At 41.9% G+C, this 12,665-nt stretch overlaps 1 protein-coding gene across 1 annotated transcript; it reads left to right on the top strand.

Annotated features, from left to right (window-relative positions):
• Nucleotides 1-8,586: 8,586 nt before the first annotated feature.
• Nucleotides 8,587-11,261, top strand: LOC125805585 (cell surface A33 antigen-like). The gene is made up of 4 exons (XM_049485491.1): nucleotides 8,587-8,632; nucleotides 8,700-8,963; nucleotides 10,739-11,056; nucleotides 11,140-11,261. Exons 1-4 carry the CDS (start codon nucleotides 8,587-8,589, stop codon nucleotides 11,259-11,261), a joined length of 750 nt encoding a protein of 249 aa, XP_049341448.1.
• The last annotated feature ends 1,404 nt before the right edge of the window (nucleotides 11,262-12,665 follow it).

Here is a 12,665-nt window from a genome sequence, read left to right on the forward strand (position 1 = left end):
GACATGAAACTGGACAGGAGACTGGACGGGAGACGGAGACTGGACGGGGAACTGGACAGGAGACGGAGACTGGACGGGGAACTGGACAGGAGATGGAGACTGGACGGGACTAGACATGGGAACAGGGACGAGGACAGTAACAGGGACAGAAACGAACACTGTAACAGGGACGGGAACAGAAACAGAGACAGACACGGGTACAGGGACATGGACAGAGACAGGGACCAAGACAGGGAGAGACACAGGGACCAAAAACATAGGTGGGTGCCCAGGGCTGGCAAAAGTCTGGGGAAAAGACTGAGGCAAAGTCTGAGGAGCCAGCCTGGGCACAGTTCTGGGGACAAAGTCCGGGGACCTCGATGCCTGCCTGGGTACATGGGACCTGGGATGAAACAAAGTTCCCGGGAGCAGGAACCGGTGGGGTGGCGACTCGGGCAGTGGGAGCTGGTGCTGGCGGCGTGGCGACTCTGGCAGCGGGAGCTGACACGGAGGCTTGAACAGCTGGAGCAGACACGGAGGCTTGAACAGCTGGAGCAGACACGGAGGCTTGAACAGCTGGAGCAGACACGGAGGCTTGAACAGCTGGAGCAGACACGGAGGCTTGAACAGCTGGAGCAGAGACAGAGGCTTGAACAGCTGGAGCAGAGACGGAGGTTTGAACAGCTTCAGCAGAGACGGAGGCTTGAGCAGCTTCAGCAGAGACGGAGGCTTGAGCAGCTTCTGCAGAGACTGAGGCTTGAGCAGCTTCTGCAGAGACGGAGGCTGGAGCAGCTTCTGCAGACACGGAGGCTTGAGCAGCTTCTGCAGACACAGAGGCTTGTGCAGCTTCTGCAGACACGGCAGGAGTCCGGGGGCGTGGCTCAGCAGCCGAAGACACCTCGGAGATGGGCGTGGCCGCCGAGAGAATTTCGGAGCTGGGTGTGTGCAGATCCAGTGGAGCAGCAGTAGGGCTTGAGACTGCGGGTGGAACAAAAACCCGGAACGGAGCTGCAGCTTCGCCGGCAGAGTCCACAGTAGGCAGCGCGGGGCCGCTGGTAGAGACCGCTGCAGGGAAAGTCACTGACCGCGGCTGGTTCGCCGCGGTAATAATCCCGGAGCATGGCTGAGTCGCCACGGAGAGAGTCACAGAGCGAGACTGGATTGCAGCGGCGGAATCCAACTCTGCAGCCGCCATGAAAGCCAGCTCCTCCACCTGAGGAGCTTGCGCTGCAGCTGCCGCAAAAACCCGAACCGGATTTTTACTCTCTCCGGCTGAGTCCAGCGCGGGGAAAGTCTCCGCGGGCTTAAGTCTCTGCTCGCGGCTGGCTCGCCGGGTTGGAGGTCCTGTAGCGCGGTTCGGCAGCAACCGCGGGGAACACGGGGCGCGGTTCGACTGCCATCGCGGAAGTCACGGAGCGCGGCGTCTCGGCTGCGGGCTTCCCGGAGCGCGGCGTCCCGACCGCGAGCTTCACGGAGCGCGCCGTCTCGGCCGCAAGAGTCACGGAGCGCGCCGTCTCGGCCGCGAGAGTCACGGAGCATGGCTCGGCCGCGGGCTTCATGGAGCGCAGCGGCTTGGCCGCGAGAGTCACGGGAGTTGGGATGGCCTTAGGAGCTGTGCGGCCGAGAGCCGGGTAGAGCACCGCCCCTGGGGGGAACGGCAATGGAGTGCGGGCTGGTGCAGGGTAGAGCTCCTCTTCGTCCTTGGAGCTGCTGGGAGCGCACCCGAGAAAGTCCCACGGATCCCGCTCCTTGAGCCTCGGGTACACGGAGGCACCGAGGCTAACCGCACCAACCCTTAGCCCCCCCCCAAGAAAATCCTCCCCGGAAAAGGGCTCCTTTACAGGCTGGTGGGACCCCTTAGAACGCTTACCCCGAGGCCTGCGGCGTCCATGAGGCCTCGAGGTTTCCTGTGCCGGGATCCCGCCTGGAGTACGGCGAATCGCCATCCTGGTGCCAGTCCACGCAGAACCTGCTGTGTCCATGTTTGGACGGTCTTTCTGTCACGGATGACCCAGGCAGGGAGACGAGGAGGCGGACACAAGTGCAGGTAGGGTGAAAATAAATAATAATTTAATAAATAAATAACAAGAAAACAAGTAACATGAAACAAAGATACACAAATAACCAATAACCAAAACAAATAAGGGGTTAACGATAACAAAACAGGGAGACTAAAGAAACAAACGAGTAACTGAAACAAGACTAAAATAACTAAACAGAACAAGGATAACCAAATAATAAAATAAACCAAATACTAACAAACAAGGAACTAAAACAAGACAGGATTAACTAAACTGGGCAAGGGAGAAAAGAAGCAAAATAAACAAGGAGCTAGAAGTAAAACGAGATAAACACTGAACTAGGAAACGGGATATGAAAACACAGAGAAACGCTGAGAGACAAAACGACATGGGAAGGTGCAAAGACCGACGGAGGACAAGGTGGCAGAGGAGGGCTATTTATAGTAACATAAAACACACTAAAATTGGAAACACCTGGGGAAGGGGCGGAGCTACAAATGAGAAACACATGGTGGAAATCTACTGACAGGAGACACAGAGAGGCACAGGTCACGTGGGGAAGACACACAGAGACATGAGACAGGGCTAAGACGTGACACCACATGTGTCAAACACAAGGCCCGCGGGCCAAATGTGGCCCGCCACGTCCTTTTATGTGGCCCGCGAGAGCTTGTAAAATCTTAGTGTCTATAATAAATAGGTCAGAAGTGTTTTTTGACCAAAAGCTACATTTCCCACAATGCTTGTCGATTGTATTACCCGCGAAGTTACGGCTTACTGCCACTACACGGCAGTGTAGTCATTGATGTGGAAACCCTGCCGGAGGGAAGGCGTAACTTTTTGGGTGTAATTGAGACATACAAATGTTTATCCCATAATATCCAGAAAAAGAAAAGTTGATGCAGACAGACGGCTGTGCTTCAAGGCGAAAGACCGGTATGACTTTTGTGTTACGAAGAGTGTTACTGACCAAAATAAACGCTTTTTAGGAGAGATATAAGTTATGTGTAAATATTTATAAGACAATAGCTGACAAAATCTGTTTTAATGACGTTAATAAACATCACTGTGACAGCGCTAGTCACAGTTTCACCACAGCACAGCAAGGACGAGGACGTGAATCACTTATCTAACCAGCCTGTACTGATTTCTGCCCCCAAAAACCCTTTCAATAACCTCCAATAGCCTTTAATAGTCTTCAGTAGCCTTCAACAGTCTAACCTTGCAGCCGTGGTGTGTTCACTAAACTCCGTAGTTATAAACATCATGAGGTTAGCAGCGCGCTAACTGACCTGTTTTTAATGTAATCCGAGCAGTGACTCCGTGACGGCTGCTCTGAACTGCTGCTGTTAGCTGCTTAGGCTGAAAGATGAACTGTAGAGAGCTGTATTATCCGGTTAGTGGGGTTATTTTATTTCATACACAGAAGAACTTACAAATTTTAAAAACGCTCCAGACTGGCTCAGCTGAGCCCTGTAGCCCGTGGCTGGGCTGTAGCTCTGACTAAGTAAAGACTGCGGGCCAGCAGCTCCCACTAGTGGTTGTATGAGGAACTGCTAAATCTGAGGAACTGCTAAATCTGAGGAACTGCTAAATCTGTCACATGTTCTTAACAGCTCACAATTTTTGATTTTATATTTATTAAGCCTTATTTCAGTATCAAACGTTTTGATCACAGTTAATATAACTTGTATTTTATGTCATTTCTATTCACTTGAATAGTTTGGTTCTTGACTGATGGAGTTTTTGGATTTCATAACATGACAAATTAAAAGGATTTATGTTAATAGAGCAGCAAGCAAACATTTTTTCCATGCAACTGTAATATTTGATTGAATAAATAATATATTGAGAGTTATGTAACATTAAGGAGTAAATACATTCATTTTATATTACATCTGGTTACATTTTATTACGTTTATAAGTTACATCTGGCCCTCAGAGGACAGTCAATATGCTAATGTGGCCCTCGGCCAAAATGAGTTTGACACCCCTGTTATAGGCTGAAGAATGAGAAAAAGATTCACTTTCACTTTCATACCTCGCCTCTTAAGCGGACAGCTGTTCTTCAGCGGGGGCTCGCGGCACTGAAGCGCGAGAATCCTCCGGTTAGCTGCAATGCTAGGGGTTAGTGGAGAGCACTTTCTAGACCAGGACTATATGGAGGAGAGGGTTTTTGAGTCAGGAGCATTAGTGCCAGACAAATAAGCTGAAGTCCGAGGCATTTTTCCTCCGTTTTTATTCTTCCTCTGAACAGCTGGGATGTACAGACCACCCGACTGAGGGTAATGTTACTATAAAAGCAGCAGCTGTGAGCCGCATGGAACGAGCCAAACGATGCACCCACCCAGCAGAGCAGCGAGAGGTAGCTTACCGAAAGTCTAGATGAACTGACAATTAAAAGATAACAAAGCTAGCGTTAGCTACTTATCTAGCTATCTTACCATAGCTAGCCAATGCTAGCTAACTAACTAACGCTAACTAGAAGATGCTAGCTACACAGCAAGCCTTCTAACTTCCAAACTGAACGGTTTATCAACCAAACAGCGCCTGGGTGTTTCAATATCCACTTAAATCATGTACGTTTCATTCAGCCTTAATGAACTCTGGACTTTACATTCTAAATACCTAAATGTATATCGTCGCTGTCCTATGAAAAACACTTATCTCCATTTTTATCGATTTTTAGTTTACTACATAATTTGAACAGACAAACTGTCCCTTACACTGTGCCAAAATTTCTTGATGAACGGACCAATAGAAACTCTTCAAAATGACCTGAAATAAACATTTTTTACATTGACTTCCATTGAAATTGAAGAAGGTTTTTTCCCTCTCCTGTAAAGTTGCTGTTTTGAAGATAAGTGCTTTTCATTGGACAGCGACGATATGAACAAGCTAGTTCACTGGATGGCAGTAAGTTACCTGCGGTGGACGCACTGCAGTGTTTCTGCACGGACTTCATGTAGAGAGAATAAACACCTGCAAAACCTCTCGCTTTCAGAAAAGCATCTGAAAAGTTCTGCTCAGGGTTCTGCAGGAAAGATCTCTGAGCAAATGGTCCACATTAGCCTAGTTCAGCTTCTTCTTCATCCATAATCTCCACAAACAACAAGCTCTTTTCTTTAATAGTGACCGCTAGATATATACTTGGGCTCTTCAACCAACCAATCTCGTGACTATTAAATTAAATGTTTCATGTCCACTGTGAATGAGGTAGAGAGAAGTAGATTCATGTAGAGTTAGATAAAGTCAGGCAGAATGAGGTAAAATGAAACAGAGCAAGGCATAGAGATGAAGAATGAATTATAGAACGAGGTAGATTGAGGTAGAGTAAGGCACACTAAGGCAGACCAACGTAGAGGGATATCTGTATTTCTGCATGATTATGGCTAAACTATTTTCAGATTTTTAAAAAAGAAGATAAAGAGAAGATCATTAAACAAATAAGACAGAAAATATTATAACTGGTTTTTATTTATTGAGGAAAAAATATCCAATATTCCATATTTGCAAGTGGCAAAACCATGTTTACATCAACTGCTCACTTCAGGTCCTTCCAAACATTTCCATTGGATTAGGGATTTTCATCAGGATTTTGTCTTTGTTGTTTAAAAAAAAATAACTTTATTCTTTTTTCACCATTTTTCACCAGAATTCCATGGTTCCATCAATGAAGGCAAGCTGTTCTGGCCCAGATCCAGCAAAGCAGGCCCAAACCATGACACTACCACCACCATGTTTCACAGGTGGGATAAGGTTCTACTCCTGGGGAGGATAACAGGGGCCTTGAATTTCCTCAATGTGTACACAATGTGTCTGAATGTGCATTGCTGGAGTCCAAACCCTTAAAGAGATTGGTTTTATACACTTTTCAGCCTGATAAGCACCAACAACTCTTTTTCTGAAGTCCTCAGAAATCGTCTTTGTTTGTGTCATGATACACTTTCACACACAAGTGTTGTGAAAATATACTCCTACTCTTTAAATAACAAGGTGCCCACTCACACCTAATTGTAGCCCCATTGATTTAAAAACACCTGACACTAATTTCACGTTCAAACAAACTACTAATCTCTACTGCCACTCAAAATATGTAATATTGGATTATTTTCCTTAATAAATAAATGACCAAGACCAATAAATTAAGGAGGTGAAACTAAATTACAATTTCAATTTATTCATCATTGGTCTATATCATGGTCTAACAACCAGAATATCGTTACTGTAGAAGGTGATAAAATAAATCAGGTCACAGAATATAAGTACCTGTGTATCTGGTTAGATAATATCTTGTCTTTCTCAACTCATATCAACAAGTTACAGTCTAAGGTTAGGTCCAAAATTGGCTATTTGTACAGGACCTGCTCCTCCTTAAGTTGCTCTACTAAATTGACCGTAGTCCAAATGACTATCCTGCCTATGTTTGATTATGGCCAGGGGTGCAACTACATACGCTTTGAGGTGTATGCAAACATACTACCCCCCCCCCTAAAATTATTTAACCCCTGTTCTGTTCTATAATTTATTAGTTTTATGATTCACCATCTACTTACGTACTTGTTATGATCTGTTATATTGTAAATACAGCACCTGTCCTGCAGGTGCGCCACGACGGGAAAAAAAAAGGGTTTCTCCTGAAAGGCGGAACTTTATCCTTGAACTGGCTCCGTGATTCGTGTCAAGAGATTTTCCATTCACAGCGGACAGCGGCCTGTCTCCACCTCACATATAGCTGAGCTGAGCTGAGCAAAACGATTCAGGGCTACTGGAAATGTATTTGGGGCTAAAGCCCCGGAAGCCCAGACCAGGTGATGCCCCTGTGTATTTTCATACATGAACAAACAGCTCTTACAGAAAATGCCGAATAGAAATAATTTTCCGGCTTCGATTTGGCGCCCCCTCTAGCGCAGCGCCTCTATGCTAAGCATACGCTGCATACCCCCTTTTTGTGCCACTAATTACGTGATAGCAAAAGCCTTCTCCAGAACCTTGATGTGCTTTATCACTCAGCCATTCGGTTTGCCAGAAAAGCCCCTTTTAAAACACATCATTGCTCCCTTTAGTCTGCTGTAGGTTTGGCCACCACTACATACTCGCCACTTGATTCCCTGGTACATGCTTATATAACTGTTCTTGGTTTGTCTCCTTATTATCTGTGTACTTTGATACAGTATTCATCTTTTGTCTATAATACCTGTGCTGCTCAGCATATCATGATGCAGGTCACCAAGATGAATACAGTAGTTGGTTTGTCTGTATTTCAAGCTGCTGCAGCCAAAGACTGGAATTCTACAGTGGCCGAGAAAGCCTAACGCAGTGCAAATTGAAAAGCGCTGCAAAAGCACAAAACACATCCATCAAAATTACAACACAGGCGCAGCAAATAGAAAAACGCGCTGCAAATAGAAAAACGCGCTGCAAATACAACCACAACACAACGGAAGTGAGTCACAACACAACAGAATTTTCCCGGGGGACCTTAAAAGACACTGTACCAGCTAAGCTGCGTCTTCAGTAACGTCTCGGACTTCACTATGTGTACAAAGGACAATAAGTGGCAAACAAGGCGTTTTGTGAAGCAGAACTTTTAATAATATGCACACAACCGTGGTAATCACAGGTAATAAACATAACTTACTTTTCAGAAGCTTGTTTGCCACTTATTGTCCTTTGTATACAGCTGGTACAGCATCTTTTAAGGTCCCCCGGGAAAATTCCGTTGTGTTGTGACTCACTTCCGTTGTGTTGTGGTTGTATTTGCAGCACGTTTTTCTATTTGCTGCGCCTGTGTTGTAATTTTGATGGATGTGTTTTGTGCTTTTGCAGCGCTTATCAATTTGCACTGCGCTGGGCTTTCTCGGCCACCGTAGAATTCACTGCAAAAAAAGAAAAACTAAAGCTGGATCATTTTATCCCTGAGTCGGGTTTCAAGAAAAATGTTATAGAAATCTTAAATGAAAAATGTTGTTGTCGCAGGTCTGATATTGGCTGACATTCCTTTCATTGTCTGTTGTGGCATTGTCGGTTGTACTTTTTGTATTTGTGGTTCAACTACATTATAAATAAGAGTGTTCTTAATGTCTTGTATGGTTGAATAAAGAATAAATGAACTATAGGAGGAGCATCCCACCCAGAGGTCACAGTCCCAGAATACCTACACTGTAAACTGTAAATTTAATACTAGTGATAAAAAAAGTGAAAGCAATATTTTATACATGTACAAACTATACATGTTAAGAACCCAATTTCTCCACATAACCCACCCCCATCTCATGTCCACTACAGACAGAGTAGAGTAGTGTAGTGTGTGTGTGTGTATGTGTGTGTGTGTGTGTGTGTGCGCGCACAAAAGAGGAAACTGTGAATGAAGTCACATCTGAGAATAGCTTGTCAGTGCTTGTGGTTCAGTGATTATCAGGAAGGATCTGATGGTATAAACGAGAGATGAGTTGTGTTAAAGTGTGTTTGATCACTGATCCTCTGATCTGCACGGACAGTAGAGTGTGTTAAACTGCAGTGAAGATCTGCTGAGAGAGGTGTGTATTCAGTGTGTGTATACAGAGCTAGTTTAATAGTGAGGAAGATGCTGAACTTCTATCTTCTCTTCATCATACTTCACGTCTCTGAAGGTGAGTCTGAAACTCTGTTTTGATTAATTTCAAACATGTTTAAGTTTAAACATTACAAAAGTTACAGGAGAGTCAGTACTGCTGCCCTGTTCCTGCACTGATCTACACTCTACACCTGATACTTTCAGCTGGAAGAAACACAAAAACAGTTACAGATATGAGGAGATATATAGTGAGAGTGATCAGTACAGAAACAGAGTTCAGCTGTTTAATAATCTCTCTCCAGCTAATCTCTCTCTACTCATATCACACCTGACTGAAGAGGATGATGGAGGGTACAGATGTTATCTTAAACATGGTGAATTCAGAGACATCAGACTCACTATTAAAGGTAAAAAAACACTGTCTATTTTTTCTGCTGTGGTCAATCATCATAGCTGTGTTAAGTTAATAAATTGTGTTGAGATTAAATTGAATAAAAGAATAAACTGCTTTTATTTTTCAGCTTAAAATAAATTATTGTTTAAACAATGCATTAATGCATTGATTGGCTAACCTGCGTTGGCTAAACTCATTGTAAAAATAAATAAATAAATACACAGATAATACACAGTTTGTCACGTGGTCCCTGTCTGTTCTCATGTTTCTGTGTTTATTTACCTTTTCTGGCCCTGTATCATGTCTGTGTTATATCCCCACGTGACCTGTGCTCCTCTGTGTCTCCTGTCTTAGTAGTTTTCCACTCACCTGTGTTCATTTGTAGCTCTGCCCCTTAGTCCCAGGTGTTTCCTGTTTCCTGTGTTTGTCCACCACTATTTAAAGTGCGTGTTCCCTTCTCTCGTGTCGATCCTTGTACGTTTTTACGTCTGTTAGTGGTCCTCGTGTTTTTCTGTTATGCTCAGTCCTGGTTTCCTTGTTAAGTTTATTCCATGTTTATTTTGTGTTCATTTTTGTTAATAAATGTTTGTATAGTTTGCGTTTGCGTCCGCCTCCTCGTCCTTCCCGCACCCAACCTGACACAGTTAATGCCTAAATTCTGCATTAATGCCTCAAAATAATATGACACATACAAAACCATCATATTTCTTCACGTTGTTCAACATATGAATTATTAATCTTCATTTAAACATTTGTGAGACTGAGATAATATAAGTAAACACATAAAACCAAATAAATACTTATCAGTGAGACAATTTTGAACTAAACATGCCTAAAATTAGAATTAGGTGCATCACATGAGCTGAAAGTGAATTTATTTAAACCTCTTTATTTTGACTGATTCTAATTTTAGATATTTAAGAAGTAATAAATATGGGGGTTTTAACTAATATTTTTATTGTTGCTTTGGATAAAAGTGTCTGCTAAATGTAATGTAATGTAATTATTAAAATCTATATTTATTAAATGTCTATTACAGTTTTTCCCAACTGCTAAGAAGCATTTAGCAGTAATTTAGGTTTTCTTAACTTTAAATACAATTTTTTTTTTAACTCAATTTTCAACCCAGTAGAGGCTAAAAACCATAAAAGCTTGAGAGTAAAGTTACATCACAGAGACAACAGAAACAATCAAGGTGCTGTTAATGTCTCAGACTCATTCTGATAAAGCTTAACTAATGTAAACTAAACAGACATGCGTATACTCACTGTGTGATGTCATCATTTTTATTTACAGAAAGTGTGTTTAACCCGTCCACACGACTCCGCTCGACGCAGAGTTTTCCAAATTCTTCACCAAAAAAGCGTTTCAAAAAGCTCAGTTTTTAAGGACAGCAGGCGAAACACAGATAAAAAACCTTTATTTTAATAAATATCCAGGTGAACAATGTGTAAGAAAGCTAGATAGCAGCTACGTACTCTTAGTGCAGTGAATTGTGCAGATAATACCTTAATAAAGATGTAAATCAGGCAGATGAGAGGAGTGGAACTGGTTCTAGCATGTAACGGTATTGTTCACTTTAGGGCTCTTTGAAATTATATTATGAGATTCCCCCAGGCATGGTTACTATAAATTTATTGCAATATTTAACAGCTTAAATATATAGCTAAACAGCATATATACATGTTTTGATACCCCTCCCCACTCGTGTTTTTACCCTCCCTGAATGTTTTAAGTCTCATATTTGAAGTGTGTGATTAATCTTATCTTACTAATGTGTTTCTGCAGACTGTATTCTGGTAAACAGAGGAGAAATACTGAGAATCACAGCTCATACAGGAGAGTCAGTACTGCTGCCCTGTTCCTGCACTGATCTAAACTCCACACCTGATACATTCAGCTGGAGGAAATACAACACAATCAGTGACAGATATGAGGAGATATCCAGTGAGAGTGATCAGTACAGAAACAGAGTTCAGCTGTTTAATAATCTCTCTCCAGCTAATCTCTCTCTACTCATATCACACCTGACTGAAGAGGATGATGGAGTGTACAGGTGTAAAGTTAAACATGGTGAATTAAGAGACATCAGACTCACTGTTAAAGGTAAAATATTATTACTGGGATTAGGAATTTGTACAGTATTTTCAGATCCTGAACTATAACTGTATTTATAAAATCACATTTAGTTTCAGTTCTGTTCTTTTACTCCATTTACAGCAAAGATCACAAGACAAACCTCTTCAACTACTCCAATCACAGCATCATCTCCCAGACCTGGTGCTACACCCAACACACTGCCTCCAGCTGAAGGTAATTTTCAACATCTATACTGTGTTTTACAGTTTTTATCAGTCACTAAAATCCTTTTGTCTGATCTGTATTCACATTTTTAAATCTCTAAATACACTGAAAACATCATCCATCTGTTGTAAAGAGGATGCAGAAGATTTACTGAAGTTTTACTAAACTTAAAAGAAATGCATACACATACACTAGACTCAATATTAAATGAAAAAAAAATGTTATTTGGATCAGTTTATTTATTTACTGACTTCTAAGAATCTGAACTATAACCTGATATAACTCTAAACAGTTATATCAGTTATATAACAGTTATATAACACATTTCATATTTTCTATCTAGCGTTCATGACCTTATGTGATGATTCTTCTTTTTATTCAAAATCTTAGTATTCTAACTTTATTGGTTATTTACAGTAAAGGGTTTTGATGCACAGTGTCTACATTTACTAGCTTCTGTTCTTTTCTTTTAATGGCTAATAAACTATATGATCCATACAGGGGTTCCAGTTAAAACAATGACATCTACAAACCCCTCAACTGTTTCAACCACATCATCCTCTAAAAGGTCTACTGTTGAACACAGCACTGTGACTGCAGCTGAAAGTAAGATTTTACGACTTTGCTTTTGTGAATTATTGAATGCATTGTAGAAAATTATATTAATTGCATGCCGAGACCAGAAAAAAACTTCTATAAATGTATTTAAAATACTGCTGACATTTCTGTTCATGTAAATGATTTGTTTTGTTCACCTAAAGCATTTGTTTTGCTTTGCATAGTTCCATTCTTTAAAGTAATCGAGATAGAAAGGACAGTGATAAAACATGAAATAACAACACACCAGAAAAATAAAACAAAATACAATCTTTTCAAATTGTTTCATGTTTTGCCCACAATATTAAATGTATTTTATTGAGAAAGTAAAGAGTGAACTGAAAAGATTTTTTTTCTTGGTAGAACTTCAGCTGTTCTGTGTAGACCCCAGTAGTTTGTTAGAGAACATAATCATAAAACAGTGTCATGAAAACCAAGAAACAAACCAGAAAGATCAGGGAGAGTTAGGTTATAAAATAATATCCAAAGCTATAAACATCTTATGGAGTCTTGGTCCTTAGTAATTAAAGAAGCAGCCAAGAGGCCCATGGTCCCTCTTGAGGAGTTGCATAGATCCCCAACTCAGGTGGAGAATCTGTTCTGGACACCTGTTAATTTTGTAATACACAAATCTGGCCTTTTATAAAAGAGTGAAAGCAAGACATAACAAGTCCTGAATGAGACAAAGCAAACATGGAAAAGATTTTTGGCCTAAATGCAAAACGTGCAGCAGAAAACTAACCTTGCACCCTGAACACACATGGTGGTGGCAGCATTATGCTGTGTGGATGTTTTTCATCAGCAAGCTGTTTAG

This window comes from Astyanax mexicanus, chromosome 1 (genome assembly GCF_023375975.1).
Source record: "Astyanax mexicanus isolate ESR-SI-001 chromosome 1, AstMex3_surface, whole genome shotgun sequence".
In the NCBI taxonomy this organism is placed as follows: Eukaryota; Metazoa; Chordata; class Actinopteri; order Characiformes; family Acestrorhamphidae; genus Astyanax; species Astyanax mexicanus.